A 26,214-nucleotide genomic window follows, 5' to 3' on the forward strand; every position below is an offset into this window, starting at 1 on the left:
TAATCTCATTGATGGGTGTTCCAACTTTCAAGTCTTCATGTAAAAGGTTCTAGAGTTATGGCTAGGCCGTTTTTTTTTCTTAACTTGACTCTGAATGAAGAAATGGGTTAAGGTAAAAAAAGTGCACTTTGTCTTAATGTCCTCTTTCAATGTTTCAAGAGGGTTCTCAAGTTATGGCCTGGACCAGAATCAGATATAAAAGATTTACCTTGACTTTATATATGGATTTAAGGTAAAAAAAAACTTCTCAATACTACCTCTTCATGTTCCAAGTTTGAAGTCTTAATGTCAAAGGGTTCTCAAATTACAGCCCGGACAAATTTAGTTTGAATAATAATAAGAAGAAAACTGACAAAAACAATGTCTTCCCCTTGAAGGGGAGACATAATTCTATTCATGAACAAATTGATGTAAGTCTGGCAAAGATTTACCTGCAGACTCATTTGCTCCGGCAGAGGGAGATGAGAAACCTATCTTGCACAAACTCGAATCATTCAAAGGTTACTGGTCAAAATCTCCTGAACAATTCCATAAGACATGTAAGATCATCAGCTATTTCTCTAATAGTGACTTTTTGATCTTTCATTACAAACTGTTCAAACTGAGACACATTCCTTTCTGTACTTAGTCTAATGTTCACTGGGCATCCAGAACAAATATCATCTTTAAACGTCTCCCTTCTCCCACTAAAACGCTTCATCCACTTACTTATTGAACTTTAGGTAAGTCCATTATTGTCATACACTTTTTGTAGATCATTGTATATTTCCATAAAGGATTTTCCAAGTTTTACGTAAAACTTTATAATCGCTCACTGCTCATGTACGACTGAATCATCCATTTTTGTTACAGTCATCTACAAATTGACATTTTTACATTGTGATGTCACAAATGTGATGCCAATGTAACTCATGCTACGTGTATGCTTTTGATTATATGTGTACCAAAATTCATTCTGATCTCAACTGTGGTTATCTAGATATAGAGACAGTTTGCAAACTTTTTGATCACCCCTTGTATATCAAACTTACCAGGTGTGTTTGTTGCTAAACCTACATAACAATCATCTTTACACTCCCTCTTTGCATCAAAATATATTTTTCCAACCTAAAAGAAAATTGATTTCACACTTGAATGTAAGTACTAACAAGAGGCTCATGGACCACAATGCTCACCTAAGTCACCTTACTCAAACAGAGATAGACTCGTAAGTCTGGGGCATTAAGATCCTTAAACTCCGATTGAGGGGCCTGCTCTGGCTCCATTGAAATGAAATGATCAATCTGAGGTCACTTCAATTTCAATTAAGTAACTGTATCTTTGGGCTTGATTTAAAAAAAAATATTCCTATGTAAAATATCAACCTGCTTAGGGGATCTGATTTGAACAAACTGGATTTTATATTGCATGAAGATGTTTGAAAATTGAATTGATAAAATGTACTCTTGTTTCTGAGAAGATTTTTATAAAAAAAATTCCCTAGATATTCCAACATTTTCCGATGTGAAATTTTAAACCCACTATGTGTCCCTATTCAGACCCCTAGGGTCACAGTGTGAACCAATTTGAAGCTACACTACAAGAGGAGAAACACTTTTTCCTACATATTTCTATTTGTAATTTTGAACACCATTTGCGACCCCATCCTGGGGGTTTAAGCAACCCTGCATCTACACTACATAAGGATGCTTGCATATATTTGTATGATACATTATACCATTGCTGCTCTTGAGAAGATTTTTATACCTCTATATATTACATTATAATCGTGCCTCATCCTGACTCTGGTGGTCGTAGTATAACTAAACTCGATTTTGTACAAGAGGATGTTTTAATATTAGTCTGATAGATTTTATCACTGTGGTTCTTGAGAAGACAAATCTAAAATGATTTCTTATCTATTTAGAACATTTGAGGCTCCATCCTAGATTCCTGGGATCATTATTTGAAGAAGTCTGACCACGTGTGCAGTTCTAGAGAAGATTTTTGAAAATTGATCAATTTTGGGCAGTTTTTGCCCAGCCCTTAGGGCCTCAGGGGTGCTGGAATCCTGAAATTTACAATTTATGTCCCCCTTGTCCCAATGATGCTTAATACCAAATTTGAAAAGAATTGGAATGATAGTTATTAAGAAGAAGTTAAAAATGTTCAATTGTTAACGCAAGACGGACGACAACCAATTGCAATAAATAATTCTGACCTAAAAAGGCAGAAAATATGCAAATTTGGATAAAAATCATGATTTTTCAAAAAAATATTTCAACACATATGAACAAAAGACTGGTGGATTTGAACTCGAGATCTACGGTTCACCAGCTCAATGCTTTAACCACTTAGCTACAATAATAGACAAACAAATCGATCGATACAATACTTTGACAAAACATTTAAATCGCCATCTTGTGACATAGTGTCATAAAGAGTATAAGCTTTAGTGTAATGAGCTACCTTAAGACAATGACAAACAAATTTAGATCAGAAAAGCTCACTTGAGCCTTTAACTCAGGTGAGCTAAAATTGATATCTAATCATACGTAAATGCAGTAAAATCTGTATCACTGCTTAATACTATCAATAACACGTACATGTAACCAGCCTGTAAAATACCAATATCATGGGCATGAGTAATGAGGTCACCAAGGACCTATTTATAAGGATATCTAAATCTGCAAGTCACAATAATACATAAACTGAAAAATTCCTGCTCAGTATCTATGCTCATTTTCTTTGTCATGAACCAAATTAACTGCCACTACAATACAGAAAGATCATAAAGTGGGAAATGGGCAGATGTAAATGAGAAATTCAAGGTCTTACATTATTTGGTTTGTCAGGAACCAGGAGTATTCTCTCTGTGTTTGGGGGCTCATAGTAAAATCTACTATCTGAAGGCTGGAATGTTACTCCTGTCACTTCCATGTGTTCATGGAATGTTGAGTGAATCTGTAAAACCCGGTAATCTACCATACCCTGAAGAAAAAAATACATCTTTTTATGGTAAACATCATTGAGGAGTAATACATCTGTAAACATGACTTGATTCAAACATACACAATTCAAAAAATGGTCACTTGGATTCTTTGCATCACATCACATACATTTTAATCATATTGCAACTGAGATGTGATATCTTATACCAAAACAAAATGATAAGAAATTTATAAGCAAGCACTTCAATGACTTTAAACATCGTCTTCTATGGGTCATTCAATATATCGATTTTTACCAGTATTGTCTAACGATACAGTGCTATGACGATATGAAGTCAGGCTAGAAACTGAGCTTTTTATTAGACTTTATTTAATCATTTGTTTGTATTACTGAAACCAGCTGCCAATGTGAACCAGATGTATATAATATGAAAAGAACAGAAGAAACAATGTGAACCAGATGTATATAATATGAAAAGAACAGAAGAAACAATGTGAACCAGATGTATATAATATGAAAAGAACAGAAGATACAATGTGAACCAGATGTATAATATGAAAAGAACAGAAAATACAATGCAACCCTAGTTTATAGGGATTCACATTGATGTATGATAAATAAAATGAATGAAAAATAAAGTTGTAGTTTATGACTCTCTTTTTTCAAAATACTCTGTTTAGTTGGCATCGCATTGAAATAATGCTGATTAGGCATTGAGAACAGCATCGCATTGAAATAATGCTGATTAGGCATTGAGAACAGCATCGCATTGAAATAATGCTGATTAGGCATTGAGAACAGCATCGCAATGAAATAATGCTGATTAGGCATTGAGAACAGCATCGCATTGAAATAACCTGATTAATAAGAGACTCAAAGGTGACCCCCCCCCCCTTCATGAAATTTACAATTTTGGTAAAGGACTACCTACTCCTAAACATCGATTTAGTTTCAATTTAGTATCTCAATAGCATTAAAGCAGATATCATTTATATGTTTAGCACATATACACTACACATACCAAGTTTGGCCCCACCCTGGAGTCAGAACCTCTACCTCGGGGATCATGAAATTTACAATTTTGGTAGAGGCCTTCCTGCTCTACATCACTACGCATTTAGTTTTTCTTAAAGATATGCAGCTGTAGAGAAGAAATTTTTTGAAAATTGGTCAATTTTTGCCCCGCCTCTAAGGCCCTAGGGGTGCAAAAGTCCTGAAATTTACAATTTAAGTTCCCCTTGTCCTAAAGATGCTTCATACCAAATTTGAAAAGAATTGGAATGGTAGTTATCAAGAAGAAGTTTAAAATTTCTATTGTTCACACATTTAATCACTGACCATTTTGGCCCCACCCTGATACCAAAACCCCATACCCCTGGGATCATGAAATTTGTAATTTTTGTAAAGGACTACCAGCTCATTCTAACCATCCATTTAGTTTCAATTTATTAGTTTTACACACTATATATACCAAGTTTGGCCCCGTCTTGGAGTCAGAACCTCTACCCCAGGGATCATGAAATTTATAATTTAGGTAGAGGCCTTCTTGCTCTACATCACTATACATTTAGTTTTTCTTACAGCTGTGTGGTTGTAGAGAAAAAGATTTTTGAAAATTAATAAATATTTGACAGTTTTTGCCCCATCCCCAAGGCCTCAGGGGTGTAGGAGTTCTGAAATTTACAATTGGTGTCTCTCTTGTCCCAAAGATGCTTCATCCCAAATTTGAAAAGAATTGGAATGATAGTTATCAAGAAGTTAAAATGTGCAATTGTTAACGCACGACGAACGCTAACCAATTGCAAAAAATATTCATCGAGATGAATTCAACAGGTTTTGTCAAGCAGGGTTTGAGAAACTCTGGTAAAGATCGGTGTAGTATCCTTGAGCAGAAGAAACAGTTGCGTAAAACTCAGTCTTTAAGAGACTTTATTTCCTCTAAAGACTACTGAAAAATGCTATGAAAAATATATCATACATTTAACTTTATCATGTTTATAGACATTTTGCAGAAGATATCATGTTTTGGCCAAATTCTGCCCGGCTTTTATGGAGGAAAATTATTATGCGTTGCAGATATTTTCCTGTCAAATTTCTAAAAGAGTAACTCATAGTAACTCTCAAAAGCATATGGAAATCAACTTATCTATGCGCATGCGTAATACATAATCAAATAAAGTGAGGGCTTTGCGCCTATTTGTGGTGTTTTCATGGTTTTTGTATAGATAAACCATTGAAATTGAACACCTCTTCCCTCGTCGCCCGTAACAATTTTTATGTGATTTAAAAATTTACTAAATAACTTACAATTCTTCCTAGTTTCATCCCGGGCGACGATAGAAGAGAGGTTAAAATATCAGTTGAAAGATGCTAACAAATTCGCCATCATGACGCAATTTGCGTTGATCGTGGCAGTTGTAGAGGAAACGAGAATCAGTTGGGTAGTGAATATATTTTTAAATAATATATGCTCATATGGTTATTTATTTAAACAGTTTGACATTTATTAAAATCATCATAATAATAAAAATCCGGATAAATTTAAGCCTACCTTACAGACCGGATGCCATTTTTGTTGTTATGGCTATAGTGAATACAGAATGGTGTATAAATAGCATCAGCCAACGATTCGTGAGAATTCATTTACATACCCGGTAAACTACATTTAGATAGTTTATATAACAATGGATGATTCTTTTAATAAACAATATAATACTTGAAGCATTACTTTTTACCATTCACATTCATCTGATTAAACGGAAAACTTCATGTAACAGCAGACAATAGTATTCACCAAAGTACGTACGTACATCAGTGAGGTATTTAGTGCGAGTGTAAAATTCTATATTTTTAAATACAACAATTTATTTGTCAGAAAGTATATGATGGTTATTCACGAATATAATTTTTTACGCACACTATCTATAAATACATACAACGCGTAGAGTATCCCGGGGTATGTCATAAGAATCCGTGAGGTACAGGGTGGTGCAAAATTCAACTGATGTTTGGGCATGGGGGGGGGGGGGGGGGGGGTCAGTTCAGTGTTCTATTATATCTGCAATGGTTACAAAACTATTTCGTTGTTTGGGGAACACAAATTCACTTTCATTTTTGAAAACACAATGCAAAACAAAACCAGTTTGTGTAGCTAAGATATAGGGATTACAGATATCGATACATTTCCTGAAAGGCACTTTTTACTTGCATTAGTCCTAGAAGAAATTAAAAATGTTACTCATTAAAATCATTTTTAAATGGTACAATTAAGGTGCCTGAAAGATAATTTGCTATATGTGTTACTAGATAATTTGCTATATGTGTTACTCGTATTACGATATGTATTTTAAATTTACAATGATTGAAATAGATTATAGGTCTACACATATATCGTTTTTCCAACAACAACAAAAAAAAGGGGGGGGGGGGGGTTGACTTCTCTAAAACATATTGACAAACAAAAAATTGGGGATTTTGGTATCATTGGAGTGGGTTGAATACATGTATCCAATGTATCACTTACAATTACATTTCATCTATCTTTCTCTACTACTATAAAATGCAGTCCGGGGGAGGGGGTTTACACAAAGCGAATAGACAACATAGATATATACAAATACACAATTATAATATCGAGACTCGCAGTATTGAGCATTCCGTCAAAAGATTGTTTTCTCCATTCAAGATAAATATACGATAGATGTATATTGATTGATTGAATATTGTTTAACTTCCCTCTCGAGATCGAGAATATTTCACTCATATGGAGACGTCACCACTGCCGGTGAAGGGCTGCAAAATTTAGGCCTATGTTCTGCGCTTACGGCCTTTGAACAGGGAGGGATCTTTATCGTGCCACATTTAGTCGCCTCTTACGACAAGCAAGGGGTACTAAGGACCTATTCTAACCCGGATCCCCACGGGACACGATATATGTATGTATGTATATACTTGCATAATGCAGTTTATATTTGAATGGTTTTATTTTTTCATTGGGGGCAGGGGCAATCAAGGAATTGCGGTTACAGAGGGCACCACTTTATGAGGCAGGGGATTTGGGGGCTGCCTTGAGGCCCCCAGTGGGTCCAGGGCGAAGCCCCTGGAAGCTCCTGGATTTTACAGATTTTAAAGGGCTTGAAATATGTCTCCTATTTAAGTCATTTGTACTATTCTCTATCATTTTTACTAAGGTGAAATTAGTAAAATGACGCAAATTTTAAGGGTTTTTGGAAAAAAATAAGTTCTCCCAATAAAGTAATTCAAGAAATCAAAAGATTTTGTCATTCATAACTCCGGGAGTGGAAGAAATAATTGCTTCATTTATCGTTTAGTGTATTTTTCTATACAAGATACCACGATTTACCTTAAATTTGAAAAATTTAGGGGGGCGGGGCGCCGGCTGTGATTTTCACTTTTGTCGACGAGCACATATAGGCCTATCTCTACATCTCAGGTTCGACGTGGCCATGGCATGAGCGGGATTCGAACTCACTATACATCCCGGTTACGGAGCGAATGTTCTACCACTGATCTCTGTAACCGTTTCATAATTATTTACCCTTTGAAGTTTTCTAGTTTCTCTGAAACACTGCGGTTTTTCCCCCTAAATATACCTATGAAATGACATTTTGCTCCAAATACCACGCATATAATATTGAGAATGTACATTTATGATGTTTTATCATCAAGGTTCATGGAATATTGCGTATACCAGTTAAAAACAAAAAGCGATGAATTCCATTGTGTTCCGATTCGTGAAGAATTACATCGGTGATAACGCAAACTTCGCATAAAATTCAGTGATTTGAATTCGAGCTACCTTTAATGCCGGCATTTTCCCCCCCAAATGCACGCAAAACTCTAACAAATATCAACATAAGTTTTCTTAAAATCCGCCACAATAAAGGAAGTTGAAGACAGAAATAAGAAATCGCTGTTACCGGTATATAAATGTTTCTTTAATTTGATGTTTGGACCATTATATTTCCGCACCAGAAAAGCTTTCCGCGAATACCTGCAGTTTTTGCCCCTGCCTGGCATATCTGATGTGGTTTCAATTCCATTTAATTCATAGTACCAATGTACCAGTACAAAAACCAATAATTTCGCATTTATCAAATATTAATACTTCTATGTGTGATACAATTTTTATTTTCCTACTCAAAACATCGCTTGGGGAGAACTCCTGTATATTACATCAAAATTAACGTCAAAGTTGGTGACGTCGTCAGTTTATAATAATAAATATAATAAATAAATTCTTTTATTTAGACAGGATAGCACAATTAGTACAAATGACTAGTTTACATTGTGGTCCTGTATAAAACATATTCACAGACAGATAAACGAGAGAATAGAAAAATAGATAACATAATATAAAATATATACATAAGATACACACACGATATCACTGGGGGAAAAGTAAACATATATATATATATATATACATATATATACATACATATATACACACATACACACACACACACACATATACATACATATATACATACACACACACATACACATACATATACATCACATCCATATATCACTCAGTTTGATATAGAGTTTTCCGTTGAATATATTACAGCTGTTGTGGTAGATAAAAAATAACAATGGTCATTTTCATAAATGGCATATTCTCAAATACCAGATTTAGTATTTTGGTGAATTTTCTTGACAGGGCAGATTTTGGCTAAAACTGTACCTTGTCCTTTGTAAGTGAGGAAAACAATGTGTGTATTTGCCAAAAATTGTGAAATAGAACGCAAAAATGATTTATAAATATTTTCTTAAAAATTTCCTTGGATACAACAAACATGTCAAGTTATACATGTATAACTTCATTTGTTACATTAGATTACAAATATATTTAAAAACATAACAAAAGTGTCGGTGTGTATTAATCTACATTCCTCTACATAGATATGTAACGTAAATACATGTATCACAATGTACAGGAAAGGAAATCTTAACAAAGAGTAGTTCCAAAACTCTCTCTCAATGTAGAGACCATCTTCAATAAATGATCACATCAATTGGTGGCCATGCCACTTCAGTTTAAAACTTGCATTCTGTAGTTTTACTGATGTGAACACATCAACATGTATATACCTAAAATATTGTGCAATCAGTTATTCATTAAATAGACTCTCTTCTTTACTTATGTATGTTGTTACATGATTAAAGAGTGTGTTGCAGTTATCCTTGATACATAGATTTTTAATTTGAACAAGAGGCCCATGGGCCTCATCGTTCCCCTGGACAGCAGTTCCTAGCAATAAACAAGCTTGAGCAAAATTATCAATATACAAGCAGTTCGGATCAGAAAAAACTTTTCAAAGGTAATGACTAAAAATTCATTAACTATCAAACTTAATTATTAAACTTGACCATAAATTCATCAATTATCATATGCCCTTGTAGACGGACATAGCCTTTCATATCAACAAATTTCATCTAAGGATGCTTTGTGCAAAGTTTGGTCCCTTATATATTTGCCTGTAAAACTTTGATCCTCTATTGAGGCCCCTTCCTAACCCCAGGGATCATGATTTCTACTTTGTCAGGAAGCTATCTAAATTTCAGCTCTTCTGGCCCAGTGGTTCTTGAGAAGAAGATTTTTAAATGGCCCCACCCTAATTTTGCATTTTTGTGATTATCTCCCCTTTGAAGGGAGCATGGTCCTTCATTTCAACAAACTTGAATTCCCTTCACCCATGGATGATTTGTTCAAGTTTGATTGAAATTGGCCCTGTGCTTCTGGAGAAGAACATTTTCCTATATATCAGTATGTAAAACTTTGATCCCCTTATGTGGCCCCACCCTACCCCCGGGAGGGCCATACTCTTAGCAAATTTGAATCTACTTTAGATCAAGAAGCTTTCAGGTAAATCTCCACTCTTCTGGCCCATTGGTATATGAGAAGAAGATTTTCTTTAGATATTCGCATGCATAACTTTGATCCTCTATTGTGGTCCCAACATACCCGCGGGGTCATGATTTTTACAAACTTGAATCTCCACTATGTCAGGAATCTTTCATGTAAATTTCAGCTTTTTTGGCCCTGTGGTTCTTGAGAAGATTTTTAAATGACCCCACCTTATTTTGTGATTATCTCCCCTTGTGAAGGGGGCATGACCCTTCATTTCAACAATTTTGAATCCCCTTCACCCAAGGATGATTTGTGCCAAGTTTGATCGAAATTGGCCCAGTGGTTCTGGAGAAGATGAAAATGTGAAAAGATCATGCTGCCAACGCTGACAGACAACAGACAAATTTTGAGCAGAAAAGCTCACTTAAGCACTGCAGGGTTATTCTATATATACATGTACGAAGGCTGTTCGATATGTAATATGTATTGTACCACAGCGCGATAATGCTTTGCACGATTTCGTGGATGATGATACTCTTGAATAGATCTATTCAATACCTTTCCAACAGTATAAACAGCTCCACATAGTTTTAAATTTATAGCCATTTCAATAGAGCCAGTCATTGACCACTGTTGTAAAAATGGTTGGGAATACAAGTGACTCTCGATGGCTCGAACTTCGATCTCTCAAAGTTCTCGGTCTTTCGAAGTGAAATTATGGTCCTGATTTTTTTCTCTATATAACAAAGCAAAGAACATGACCCACAAACCATGAAAAATGCCCTAGCCTGGGATATTGATAATTTCCTTATATAATAATCTTCGGGATATAGGCTTTCTAGAAATGTCTTTCTTTTTTTCATATATTCTATACTTTTTTGTTACTATGACGTTGAATATTGTGGTATTTAATGTTAAAAAATTAACATTTCGGGATACACGTCACAACAATAAACCTCCAATGACCATGCACAATGTACATGAACCTATAAATTTTTGAATTTATCAAGTTATATGCACTCAAATAGCTAGAATGGCCTATTCAATGATCATAATAAGCATTTTTGACCAAATTTGGGAAATAGAAATAAGAAATATTTTGGAAATGATGTTCAAAGCCGTGATTGTTCAACTTTACTTTTAAATTATTTTTACTTGAATTTTAAAATACTGAAATAAGAAGAATAAATATAGTATGTAGTCTATATACATGGTGAAAGAAGTGAATCATTGGAACAATTCTGTTTCATATCATATTCCATAGTTTTTTTTGGTTTTTGGTTTTGGTAAACGACCGAGTATCGATATCAATGGTAACGAAATAAGTTGACACCGCGTCTCGTTGAAACATGTTCAATTCGAATTTACTCGAAATCACACGTTCAACGAGCATTTGCTGTGAAACCTGATTAAAGGAAAAGTACTGTAGACACCTAATAGTAAGTATCAAATGATCTTTTTTGTTACATGTATATGTAGATTCCATGGCGTGAATAATAACACAACACCGATATAGGGGATCAGAGTCAGTATATTATTGACTCTGAAAATATGATTTGAGAAATGATACTGTATAAATTTTACTGTATTTATCTTTATCAATAATTGTATATTCCAATACGTATTAATCATGTAAAGATACTGTGGTCTTTAAACCAATAATTTTAAATGTTTGTGCAATACATTATTGACTGACAGAACATAATTCATGAGCTGTGATCTAAAAATCTTTCAGACATTAAATACAGATTTGAATATAGATACATATTTGAAATAGAATATATTCCAAGGCTCTGTAGTTTTAAATTGTTTGGATTATATTGCATTTACATGTAATGTATACATGCTTGTAAATGCCACAGAATGAGAAATAATCTAACTTAGCCTATTTTCATAATGTTCCCAAAATAGAAGTATCATGTAGATCTATACAGGAAATAACATTTACAAATCATGTTTGTTGTTTGTTATTTGCCAGTTAAGTATCATAATGATAATACTAGTAGTTTATAATAGTAATTATTCTGCTAAAATCAAATACCCTTTTTATTGTCAACAAATACATCACTGGTAGAAAGGTTATAAAGCTTTTATCTAGCACAAGTTTCCATATTCTACAGATTTACATATGTCAGCAAGTCCTCAAAAGCAGCTTTAGGGTTCCCAGGAGATTCTGATGCTCACTGTTAGTTAGACTTTCACTGTTGTCAAAATCCAACCTTATTTTCTCTTTTCTCAAAACTTCAGCTCTCAAAAACTTGATTGATTAATTGTGTAACTCCTGTTTTGTTGAACATGGTGTTGTCAGCAATAGGTTCAAGTTCTTCTATGTCTTGTTGTAGGTGATTTGTACAGTAACGAGCCCCGGCAGGAGTGATGGCCTCTTTTGAAATGAAGATTTCATGCCTTATTCCTACTGGGACTACAACTAACTTTGGACCTGGTCGCTTGCAGATACAGCATGAAGTGTGTCCTCTTGATGTACATGGGAATGGGAGTGATACAGAAGGAGGACTAATTGGAAGAGCTGCTGCTGCTGGTGATGGTGCTGGACTGTCTTGAACCTGTGGCCTAACCGACTTGATATTCTTCTGTTTAATATGGGAGTAAAGCACACACTCTGGCATCTATTGCATAGAAAATCATGATCAGATGGTGCCCTCCCTATCAGAGTGGTGATCACTGTCCTATATATCTTTGAAATCCTGGATCTGTGTTTTGGTTTTACTCTCCATGGACAGTTGAAACAGAGAAAGAATTCGGGACCACTCCTTGGCATATCTGAAATATTTATGTCATATACATATAATTATAAAATTTGGGTTGGATGAAAATCTTATCTTCATGTTAAAACCCATTAGCCTAGGTTATTTTCCCTAAAATCTAATTATAAATCAATTAACTTGTTAATTAATGCTTGGTGAATCAATTAATAAATTGTATTAAAAAACTTGGAATTATTTTTTTCCCACTAATAAACTGAAAATGTGTATCTTCTAATGTTTTCTTGATTAATGTCAGTGTGAAATATAGAGGGGGTATGGGGTTTACAACAATGTATATTACATCATGGTTAATTTATTTCTATATGTAGTCATGAAAATTTCTGTGGAAACAAGGAAGTTATTTATATTCGGTCTTTCCTATCCCGGGGTAGGAAAGACCGAATATAAATAACCCCCTCGTTTCCACAGAAATTAAGTCCATGAGAGCCTGAAATCTCCCAACCTGGGTCTGTTTAATGGACCCTTCCAAAGTCCTTTTTTGAGGAAAAAGTAAACCATTTTCCTAATCCAAAAAGAAAACTGGTGCAAAAACCATGCACATCTCCAAACATGAAATAATATAGATAATAGAAAAATTATCAGTAGTATTGGAATACATTTGTGGGGGGTGGGGGTGGGTTGCTGTTTCACCTTTATAGATGTTTTTTTTCCCTAACATTTAAAACATGTCTTTTCAATATCAATTTTGTCTATAGCACAAAATAAAAATTCTAAAATCAATTAAAGCGTTTGATATACATGTGTATATATAAAACAAAACAAAAGAAAAAAAAAACTGGGATCCACCACTAGTAAACTATGTTTTCCATTTAGAGTTATTGCCCTTCAATCAAAAAAAAAGTAAATAAATATAATTAAGTGAATACTCTACATTTCAACACAAGTTATGTCAAATATTATTTAACAAGATATAATTTGATAATTATGCATTTAAATTGACCGACTTCATTAAAAACAAACTCTCTGTGTGTTTTTGTAGGTTTCTTTCCACGTATATACAAGGGACTTATGAATTTACGAACTTAAATAGTTGAAATTCAAAACAAAACATTATTGTGCCTTCTCCGTTCGATGTATGAATATTATGTGTTCAAATTCTCAAGTACAAATGTAAAATAGATAAAGCTAACAGACGTGTTTGACATTGCCGTAAAATGCAGACATTTGTTAGTGTAACACGTTGCTACAACTTTACAGTTACGATTGACAGACTTCATATTTTATAAGAAACTTTGAACTGTAGCGTACAAAATTTGTAAAATTGTGAGAACCAATGGACAAATTCATACGATAGAACATACTGTCAGTTCTCCATGCGTAATACATGTGTACATGCTGGGCCTATGTAATTGAAATGTTTACTGGGGTGTTCCGTATGGCCGTATAAGTTTGTACTGTACATTTGATTCGAACATTCATTCTGTTTCGAACAATATAATTTTTAAAGTAACAAAAGGTAGGGAAATCGGTACTTGTAAAGCCATCGGAACGGACTTCGGAATCAAACATACACGATAGGTGTAATTACCCCCCCCCCCCCCCCCCCCCCCCCCTTGTACCTTCTTACCATAGGCCATGACTCTCATATTTACTCGTTTAAATATTGACTTTTTATTTAAAAATATATAACAACATAAAAACTCACCTCTTTGCTGTTTCTTTTTGAGTTGTATCAACTGCGTTAGATGTATGTATTGACTTCCTTGGAATCTGACGTTTCCAGACGACACTATTGTTATTATTATTTTTTTTTTTCGACATGGCCGCATTGATTACGAGTTAATTTTTTTAATGGAAAGTGTTAATCTAACTTTGCATTTTAATTTTAGTTTACAAAATTGAGTCGTGAGTAATGCGGCCCATGTGAATTTATAGACTGAAGTTGGCAAATTTATGCGATTTTCCCGGAAAACGTCAAACTGCGGTAGGTTTGGGCATTTCCTTGAGTGCTTTAAACATCCGGTGTGAGGAAAAGATTGCGCAATACAACTTGGCTCATGTTATGGATAAAAAATATCATCTTAGATTTATTCTAAAGTGTTCTTTAATTTTTCCAAATTTGTTAGGCCAAAAATGGCATATTGTGGGTCATGTTCTTTACTATCGATCTCTCGAAGTTCTCGATCTCTCAAAGTGAAGTTGGGTCCCGTAAAACACAGTTCATTGTTTTTCACTCTCGATCTCTCGAAGTGGTGCATGGTAGCATATACCCACCATTACCCAAGCGTGTAATAATTTCCGCTTGGGCCTTACCTGGATTTTGTTGAATGGCGGAGGGGTAATTGGGTGTTTACATAGTTGAAACATCGCAGGTGCTTCTTTGTGGAGGTGACACACTTGAGTTTATAATTGGCTAATTGGTCAGTTTACACCTTGCAATGGGGTTTTGAGTCGTGTTGATCAAAATTATATATAATACGACTATGAATAAAATCTATATAATTTGTTTTGACGTGACAACGAGAGAGTAAGTTTTATACATAATTTAGAGATCTACAGACTGTTAAATTTCTCCGAGTTTGTTCCTTTTGTGTAAAGTTACTCTAAAACATCGTTTTACTCTTTCGTGAGATTTTCATTTTGGGTAAAGCGACATAACATTGAGCTCTGTTTAGTTTGCGATAGTAAAGCATCATCTGAACTTGGTTTTGTATGCCTATCTAAGCATGATTAAAGAACAAATAAATACGTAAACATTGAAATGTTTTTATTAATGCAAAATAAGGTTTTTTATTTTGATATCAAAGTATCTGACGAATATGAAGGAAAACATGTCAAAACGATATCATATGATCTTGTTGGTATACATTTCCGGTTACTGTAAAATCTGAACCATACCGGCGGACCTTCAATTTCCGAATTTCAACCTCTCGAACTCTCGATTTCTCGAAGTTTTATCAAGGTCCCTTGAACTTCGAGTTATCATGAGTCACCTGTATATATAAAGTTTGCACAAAACTCAGTCATTCGGTAATGCAGATTTTTACTAAATTGGGGGAAGTTTATGGGTCTGATAAGGTATATTATGAGACAGTTCGTGTGTGGAGAGAGAAATTTCTGACTGGCACAGAGACCGTCAAAGATGCTGCAAAATCTGGCCGACCTGCGACTGTAACAGGCAAGGCAAATGTCTCAAAAGTCAGGGAAATAATTGAAAGTGATGGCAAATACACGATTCATGATATTGCCAAAGCTGTTGGCATATCGCTATCGCAGGTGCATTTCATTTTGAAGCGTATTTTGAAAGTACGATCGATTTCTGCCAGATGAATACCACATATATTGACAGATGACCAAAAACGAGTATGAGTACAAACCACTAAGCAATTGCTTAAAATGTTTCCCAAATTCAATCAAAGACAATTTGCGAAACATGGGTTTACTATTTCAAACCAGAAAGAATAATTGGAAACAAAATATGGCTAACTAAACACGATAGAAGGCCTGTAGTTGCCAAAAGAACCATAAGCACAAAGAAGTTTCTTTATTGCATATTCTTCTCATGTGATGGTATAGCCATACAAATTCCGGTGCCGAAGGGCAAAAGTGTTACAGGTCGGTATTACCGAGATGTTATACTAAAAAAGCTCAAGAAATATTATCATAAACGACGCCCTGTGTCAGGATTTAGGCATGTTCGTCTACTTCATGATAATGCTCCATCACATACATCTGAGCTTGGGAAGCAATTTTTGAAGTTGGAGAAAGTTACCATCTTGCCACACCCACCATACTCTCCAGATCTAGCCTTATGCGACTTTTTCCTTTTTCCAAAACTTAAAAAGTTCTTATCTGGTCGTCCTTGACCAGTCAGTGCCTCAAAGGTCTACCTAAATCATCATACCATGACGCATTTCAGAAATGGATTCAGAGATTGAAATTATGTATTTCAAACCGCAGAGAATACTTTGAGGGGATGTAATGTTCATTTCACTATTTGAGTTGAATGCTTTTGGGATATCGTACAATATACATTACATCTCGTATGTTTACTGCCAATAACACACACAAAAAAGAAATATAAAACTGATATTGTTATGCGTCTTCTCCAAGAGATGGTATATGTAGGTGAAACAGAATTTAAAGACGACTATCAAATATCAGGCACAATTTCTTGTTTTTTCAAAGAGATGGCCAGGTCTATCTAAAACACCTTGACAAGAGAGAGAGAGAGAGAGAGAGAGAGAGAGAGAGAGATAGTACTAAAAGTCTACATCACCTTATGAATTTACCCCAATTTTCTAAATCATGGAAGGAAGGGGGGTAGGTTTATTTCCATCAATACTAATACAAACTTGAATCTACACTATATAATGAAGCTTTCTTGTATATTTCATGAATGTCATGTGTATTTAAATTTCAACCTTTTTGGCCCAGTGGCTCTTAAGAAGATTTTTAAAAGACCCCATCCTATTTTCTGCCTTCTTTTTTCTATGATCTCCCCTTTGAAAGGAGCATGATCTTTCATTTGAAAAAAAAAATCAAATCCCCATCACCTAAGGACAATTTGTGCCATGCTTAATTGAAATTGGCTCAGTAGTTCTGGAGAAGATGAAAATGTGAAAAGTTTACAGACAGACGACAGACAAAAGGTGATCAGACTTTTAACTCAAGTGAGCTTAAAATTAAAATCAAGCCTAAATTTTCTTGTTAACTTACAGGGTACATTTTATCAAAATGTAGTGATTCTGGTATAGCTATAAGACTCCCATCAGCAGTACGAACAGCTACAGGTATCCAGATGTCTTCAAACTGTGTCGTTATCAGCATGTCTGTTGCAAAAATACCTTCACGGTCTGGTGCTGTTAAATTCAATCTAAAGACTGCAAAATGGTACGGTTTAATCTTCAACTGAAATGATACACATCAGTGTTAATAATGGTTTACTAAAGAACTGACTAGACAATATCTAGTCCAATATAAATAGTCTGTAAAAACCTGATAACCCATCATACGCAGCAAATTTTATTCAGCCTGGTAACAAATGCTACAGAATATCTCTGCCTTCAATACTATTAAAATCAGAATCATTTATATGTACATTACATGCAATTTTTTTTCAAACTTTCAGAATACGGTCTTATTTTTTATTGCATATATGCAATAGCAGCAACAATGCTTTCAAACTATTTTACCTTGAAAATAATCTGCACTATTTTAAGACTTAAGACAGTCCAAGCATCACATGTGACAACAGAGTCCTCTACGAACTCATATCCATACACAAACAGAAGTAGGCACAGAGTAAAGAAACTTGTACAGATCATGGTGACAAGTACTGAATGTGAAATTAACAGATTTCTGGAAATGACAAAAGGACACAAAACAATTCTAACATATCAACATCAAATTGTTTCAGGAAATTCAGATCTATATATAAGATTTTCAAGTATCCAAAATAAGGAAGTTTGGTGATTACATGTATGAAACATGAAATAGCATAATTCATATAGTGTTCTAATTAAACTAAAAATGATTCCACTACTCCAAAAAGCAAGATAGAATAAGGAATTTTAACAAATGAATTTTACTGCAACAATGAAAGATGCCAAGAGCAAACGGATGAATAATTTTTGTTAAATATTAAATGAACATCAAAAACAGCATGTTTTGATATATTTTTTTTTGATACAGGTGAAACATGAGCCACACTTCAACGATTGGTCGCATCACACCAATAGAAACATCTGAGTCACCACACACCTATACAGACATCTGTGGACAAAAGTATTCGCACGATCGCATCATTTTTCAAACGTGTTTATCGAGTATCATACATTGCGGGTTATCTCTCTTTGCACAGACACAAGTTATCCTTTTACTGATGATGTATTTAAAAAGTTGATGTTTGTTGTCATCTGCAACTCTGTTTATACATGCAAGGTATATAGTGATCAGAAAGCATGGGTTGTAAACATCGGAACTCAGTAAAGGCTGCTAAGAAAACATCGTAATATTAGTTCAGGGCTGTAAAAGTTCCGGGGAAGTTGGAAAATTATTAAGAATTCCTATATCAACAGTGTATAGTGCTTGGAATAAGTTTCGAGAGCAAGGTACAACAGAAAACAAAAGGTACTGTGAGCAATGCTCACTAAGAATACCCCCCGCTTACCCCAATCTCCCAAAGGGTGTTGGTAATAGGTATAAACTACCTCTTTTCTGAGTGTAAAAAACAAATGGCATGACAAACCGAACCATATTGCTACTTCGATGTCCAGTGCACGTGACCTTTGACCCCAAAATCAATAGGGAACATCTTCATCCCATGGGTAGTCCATATGTATGATATGGTGACTGTAAGTGGAAAGGATAACGCTTTAGAGCCCGGGAACCATATTGCTACTTCGATGTCCAGTGTGCGTGACCTTTGACCTTTTGATCCCAAAATCGATAGGGAACATCTTCATCCCATGGGTAGTCCATATGTATGATATGGTGACTGTAGGTGGAAAGGATAACGCTTTAGAGCCCAGAAACCATATTGTTACTTCGATGTCCAGTGTGGGTGACCTTTGACCTTTTGACCCCAAAATCGATAGGGAACATCTTCATCCCATGGGTAGTCCATATGTATGATATGGTGACTGTAGGTGGAAAGGATAACGCTTTAGAGCCCGGAAACCATATTGCTACTTCGATGTCCAGTGCACTTGACCTTTGGACCCCAAAATCGATAGGGAACATCTTCATCCCATGGGTAGTCCATATATATGATAAGGTGACGGTAGGTGGAAAGGATAATGCTTTAGCCGGAAACCATTGCGTCTACAGACGGACGGATGGACGGACAGACAGACGGACAACCTGATTCCAGTATACCCCCCCCCCCCCCCAACTTGTTGCGGGGGGTATAATTAACGAACAAGTGGACGAAAGAAATTAGTGAGTGCACGTGCAGAATGGAGACTTGTTAGATAAACACTGTTGGATAGAAAAAACCACTGTCGGACGTTACAAAAAATTATAATGAAAATAACAATGCAAATATTTCAAAGAAAACTACTTGGCGATGTTAAAGACAGAAATGGATACTAAATATGTGTTTGTATCAAGAAAATAAGGTCTGAGTTGTCAATCATGTAAAACGTGTGCAATGGTGTGCGGGTAAAATAAACTGGACCATGGAAAATGATGGGAAAATGGCAATTTCTTCTGACAAGTACCAGATTGTCTTTCAATTGGTATAATACTATCGAGTATATATATGGAGAAGAAGTGATTTAAATCTTGACTGTCGGACTGTATTTCCCCCTGAAACTATTAAAATATTTGGGGATGCATTACGTGTCATGGCATTGGTACTCTATGACTCAATACATATAGCAACATGAATAACTCTGAAAAATACATAGATAACTTGTGGCCTGTATAGCAAAACTCTTTCAAGATGACAATTATCTGTTTATGGATGACCATACACCTGTTCATTGATCTTGTCTTTCAACCAATTACAAAACTGACAAACAAATTCCAGCACTGAATTAGCCCACACTATCACCTGATTTATGCCCCGTAGAAAACATTTGGCTGGTAATTAAAAGAACACTTCAATATCACATTTGTGCATTAAATTCTGGTGATGAACTGTATCACAAAATTCTGGAAATCTTGACTTCATTTACAGTAAATTATATAAAATCTCCATGCACCCTTCCACAACAAGTGCGCCAAGTTCAAAGGGCCCAAGGGTATATCACAAAAGCATTAAGGTACTTGACATTCATTTATTTATTTTTATTGATTATTGATAGAAACAAATTGTTTATGTACAATATTTTTGCATTTACAAGTTATTTGTCCTGTTCACACACTCCAAAAACATGTTTGTTTACCGTCAAGCGTTTTCGATAAACAAAATGGCCGCCATCGCCCATGCGAAGACTTTTGTCCAGTCTGTATGTCGCTCACACTTCTAGATAAATTCCAGTCGCTTAAACGGCCTTTAGAGACATCCGAGTCACTTTAAACTTAGAAAGGCATCTTAGTCACCTTACTCCTACACAGCAGTCACTCGCCCATAGACATGTAGTTGCTAAAAATTTACTTGTTCCACCAGGGATCGAATTTAACTTTTTTTTTTACTACTAGTAAATTTTAGCTAGTGAATTCTTTTCCCACTAGCAAAATTGAGCTTTTTCTACCATTTTTCAGTTGATTGCTTTTTTACAGAAATTTATGAAAATTAGCATGCTTCAATATCAAAACTAGGAACAATTATTTTAGCACATTACGGCCAAAAAAATTAATAAATAGTTTGTCAGGCCAAAAATTTCAAATTTTGATGAGGCAGGCACGCCAGGCGAGTATTTCTTTTTTTTTTTTAACCATTATTTTTTACTTGCTGTAGCACAAGTTATCTTTCCTTTTTAAAGTTGACAGTAGAATGAGTTATCTTTTCTTTCTAATATATAGAATAAGCAATAGAATATGGAATCTTTATTTTTATAAAAAATAGCTTCACAAATTACTTACTTATAATCAAATGAATTATAATTAAATGTATTCTATTATTCTTAAACACTTACATATAATTGAGTTTGCATTCAATAATTATTTGAACAAAAGATACTAAGATCTCTTACAATCTTGTTAAAACCTTCTAAAAGTTTTACATAAATATCTATCACAAACGAGTTACCTCATTACATAAATAAACAATTATAAATTGAAAAAAAAATCCATAAGATACCTTTTCAATGGATGTGGTGGGCCTGAGAAACTATTGATTAATCTTTTTGGGCCTAAAACTGATGTCACCCCTTCCACTTTCCATTGTTTACTTAAAAGGTCAAGGTCAAATGTCATCAAAAATGGTACTTGACACAATGTCTTATGGTATACCCACATAACAAATATCAATTAGGCCTATGTCAAAAGACAACAAGAGGACTACAGGCCTTATCGGTCACCTGAGTATTAGTTAAAAGTATCACTAAAATCTAGAAAATATTTCCTGTTCTGAATATCTGAGCTAAATTCTAATATTCAGTAACAGCATAAACAAGATGTGTTCTTAAAATTTCAATGCCCTCAAAAGTGCATACACTGATGAAAGGATATGTATTATCATTAAATGATACCACTTATTTGGACCCATCCTAAAGTCAAAACCCTGGTGTTGCATTATCAGTAAACTTAAAGAAGTCCTTCAAATGATCAAGACAATAATCACTAAAATAATTTTGACTTCATCCTGAAACCAAACCCCTTACCCCCTAGAATCAGGAAATTTACAATTTTGGTAAAGGACTACCATCTCCTTTTAAATATCCATTCAGTTTCAATTTAGTATTGATAGCATTAAAGTAAATAACATTTACATGTTTTGCACATATCCACTATATATACCAAGTTTGGCCCTGCCCTGGAGTCCGAACCTCTACCCCGGGGATCATGAAATTTACAATTTTGGTAGAGGCCTTCCTGCTCTACATCATGATGCATTTAGCTTTTCTTAAAGATATACAGTTGTAGAGAAGACTTTAAAAAATTGGTAAATTTTTGCCCTGCCCCTAATGCATCATGAATCCTTAAATTTATAATTTATGTCCTCCTTGTCCAAAAGATGCTTCATACCAAATTTTAAAAGAATTGGAAAGACAGTTATCAAGACTTAAAAATGTTCAATTGTTAATACACGACAAACGACGCATGGCAATGGATGCAGACCGATTGCAACAGGTCAACTGAGTGACTCAGATGACCTTAAAAGTTGAAAACATTCTCCGAGTCACTCTAATATACGTTGCCATTTTTAAAATAGGAAGTTTACATCTTCAGAACTCTAGAAACATTCTGAAAATATCATTTGACCAATCATATACAATCCTACAAACAACTATTGTTGTTTTATTCAACCTTTTTGTGACCTCAAAATGCTTTAATATTCAACTGATCTACTTACAAAGTTGTAATCCACTTCTGTTATATTATGTTTCTGAGTTAACATAGTCCCATTTCCTCTCTCCATTCCAAGAAAAAAAACCTTGGTACCATTCATATCTGGAGTGATCTCCCCTATATGAACCTAAAATTAGATTTAAAAATATGTGTCAAACAAAACTCTACTATCAACTTCTTGTTTTTCTTGTGTGTGTGTGGTGTTTGTGGCTGGGGTGGGGTGGGGGTCACTATTCTAAAGGTAAGACACAATATAGCAACCAGTCTTTGTTTTTTTTGTTAATTTGCACTCTGCAGCTCTAAAAACATTCAACATTCTCAGCATTTCATTGATTTTTATCTCTATTCTATCATACATAGTTCAAAACACCCAATAAAATTTTCAAAACATTCTCAACATATCTCAAATTCTCACTTGATCTCTTCTTTTCATAATTTTTTTTATTTACAAACAATGCCAATAATTTTCACTTAACAAGGCCTGATACACTGCAAACCTCCTTTTTCCCAATTAGAATGATCTTTAGCTATGCTTGTTACTTAAAAATATTAATTGATAGTCAAGATAATTGAAAACTTTTAAAACACCCTCCTCTATGTTCCATTTTGAGAAATCAACTTTTGAAGAAAATCTTTATTTGAAAACAAGTACCAATACCCTACTTTGACTTAGCTGTATAGTTTCTTTTGAAAAGGATGTCAGATATGGGTTGACTGCCAATAAACATTTTTGCTGTAATATACAGTAAATGTAATGGGTCGGACCTCATTAAATAAGATTTAGGTAAACAGAAAAGACTCTTCAGACTCCTGTAATACTTACATCAATAGGGTTGTCATTTTGTAAAGTAAATATCATACTTCTTTTTTCTTCCACTCCCATCGTGCCAAAATCAAACTGGCCTTTGAACTTCTCAGGCCGATGTGGGATAACCTAAAACCAGCAAGAGATGTTTGTGTACTCACTGTACTGTGAAATGGAATACTCATGTGAAATATTAAACCCCTATCACTTACTGTTCAAAAGTTATTAGCAAGGTTAAAGTTTGCAAAAAGTAGGTCAAACTCCAAGGTCAATGTCACGGGGTTAAAAATGTTGGTACCCATGGAAAGGAATACTCATGTGAAATATCAAAGCTCTATCACTTACTGTTCAAAAGTTATTAGCAAGGTTAAAGAATTTCATTTTTGAAAATACATGAGTGTATGCTTTTCTGCTATTCCTAATATGCAGTAAGATTTTATACAGTATCAGCAACCTTAAACAAGCCCTTCAAATCACTAATAATTTTGGCACTACCCTGAAACAAAACCCTCATATACTAGAATCATGAAATTTACAATTTACACTTCTTCTAAATATCCATTTAGTTTCAATTTAGTATCAATAGCATTAAAGCAGATACTATTTATATGTTTTGCACATATACACTATATATACCCTATATATACCAAGTTTGGCCCCACCTTGCAGTCAGAACCTCTAACCCAGGGATCCTGAAAGTTCAGTACAAACCTTCCTGCTCTATATCACTATGTTATCAGTTTTTCTTAAAGACATCCAGGTGTAGAGAAGAAGATTTTTGAAAATTGGTAAATTTTTGCCCCATCCCCAAGGCCCTGGGGAAGCAGGAGTCCTAAAATCTAAAAATTATGCCCCCCCCCCCCCCCCCCCCCCCCCCAAAAAAAGATACTTCATACCAAATTTGAAAAGAATTGGAATGGTAGCTATCAAAAAGAAGTTAAAAATTTCTATTGATCAAACATTTAATAAATGATCCCACCCTCATACCACCCCTACCCCTGGGATCATCAAATTTACAATTTTTGTAAAGAACTTCCTGCTCTTTCTAAATATCCAAAGAGTTTCAAATTAGTATCAATAGCACTAAAGATTGATTGAATATTGTTTAATGTCCCTCTCAAAAATATTTCACTCACATGGAGACGTTACTACTGCCGGTGAAGGGCTGCAAAATTCAGGCCTATGCTCGGCGCTTATAACAATTGAGCAGGGAGGGATATTTATATAGCACTAAAGAAGATGTCATTTAAGTGTTTTACACATAAACACTACATACTAAGTTTGGCCCCGCCCTGGGGTCAGAACACCTACCCTGGGGATCATAAAATTTAAAATTCTGGTAGTGGCCTTCCTGCTCTAGATCACTATGCATTTAGTTTTTCTTACACATGTGCGGTTGTAGAGAAGATTTTTGAAAATTGGTCAATTTTGGGCAGTTTTTGCCCTGCCTCTAAGGCCCCAGGAATCCTGAAATTAACAATTTATATCCTCCTTGTCCCAAAGATGCTTCATATCAAATTTGAAAGGAATTGGAATAGAGTTATCAAGAAGAAATTAACAATGTTCTATTGTTCACACATTTAATAACTGACCATTTTGGCCCCACCATGATACCAAAACTAAATGCATTAAATGATACCAAAACCTCAACCCCTGGAATAATCAAATTTACAATTTTGGAAAAGGACTACTCACAGGCTTTCAAGTGATATTTTGCAAAAAATAAGGGCCATTTTTAGGGCAAAATTATCAAAAAATAAGGGCCTTTTTAAGGATTTTTAGACAAAAATAAGGGTTAAATTTACAAATCAATAGGAAAGAAAAATGTTTTACTCACCATTTGCAAGGGCAATAATACAACAAGAGGCCACAGGCCTTATGGGTCACCTGAATACTAGTGAAAAAGTATCACTACTTCCATGGGCTATGATATCTAGAAAAAATTTCCTGTTCTGAATATCTAAGCTAAATTCTAATGTTCAGCGACAGTATAAAACAAGATGTGTTCTTAAAACTTCACTGCCCTCAAAAGTGCAACACTGATGAAAGGCTTTAAATAATAAGTGTATTAACATTAAAACATCTGCAAGTATGCATTTAGATTTTATACAGTATCAGCAAACTTACACATAAATACTATATACTAAGTTTGGTCCTACCCTGGGGTCAGAAAACTTACTCTGAGGATCATCAAATTTACAATTTTGGTAAAAGACTACCTGCTCTATCCATTTAGTTTCAATTTAGTATAAATAGCACCAAAGAAGATGTTATTCAAGTGTTTTACACATAAACAATATATAACAAGTTTGGCTCTGCCCTGGGGTCAGAACCCCTAACCCGGGGATCATGAAATTTACAATTTTGGTAGAGGCCTTCCTGCTCTACATCACTATAAACTTAGTTTTTCTTACACGTGTGCAGTTCTAGAGAAGATTTTTGAAAATTTGTCAATTTGAGGCAGTTTTTGCCCCCACCCCTAAGGCCCCAGGGGTGCAGGAATCCTGAAATTTACAATTTATGTTTCCCCTTGTTCCAAATATGTTTTATACCAGATTTGAAAAGAATTGGAATGAACCTTATCAAGAAGAAGTTAAAAATGTCTATTGTTTAAACATTTGATAACTGACCATTTGGCCCCACCCCATACCAAAACGCCTACTCCTGGGACCATCAAATTTACAATTTTGGTAAAGGACTACCTGTTCTTTCTAAATATCTATTTACTTTCAATTTAGTATCAATAGTACTAAAGAAGATGTTATTTAAGTATTTACAAATAAACACTATATAACAAGTTTGGCCCGCCCTGGGGTCAGAACCCCTACCTCGGGGATTATGAAATTGATAATTTTGGTAGAGGCCTTCCTGCTCTACATCACCATGCATTTAGTTTTTCTTACACGTGTGTGGTT

The 26,214-nt window shown here is 34.7% G+C and overlaps 1 protein-coding gene across 6 annotated transcripts in view; it reads right to left on the bottom strand.

Moving 5' to 3' along the window:
* Nucleotides 1-26,214, bottom strand: part of LOC125682081 (transmembrane protein 131-like) — a 212,392-nt gene that overhangs the window by 96,788 nt on the left and 89,390 nt on the right. For all 6 annotated transcript variants that reach the window (XM_048922470.2, XM_048922475.2, XM_048922474.2 and 3 more), the window contains exons 15-19: nt 23,318-23,428; nt 22,499-22,621; nt 17,254-17,445; nt 2,818-2,970; nt 1,032-1,107 (exon numbers count right to left, since the gene is read on the bottom strand). In XM_048922470.2, coding sequence (XP_048778427.1) covers nt 1,032-1,107; nt 2,818-2,970; nt 17,254-17,445; nt 22,499-22,621; nt 23,318-23,428 — 655 coding nt within the window. The remainder of the gene's footprint in view (nt 1-1,031; nt 1,108-2,817; nt 2,971-17,253; nt 17,446-22,498; nt 22,622-23,317; nt 23,429-26,214) is intronic.

The sequence above is a fragment of the Ostrea edulis genome, chromosome 2, assembly GCF_947568905.1.
Source record: "Ostrea edulis chromosome 2, xbOstEdul1.1, whole genome shotgun sequence".
NCBI lineage: Eukaryota > Metazoa > Mollusca > Bivalvia > Ostreida > Ostreidae > Ostrea > Ostrea edulis.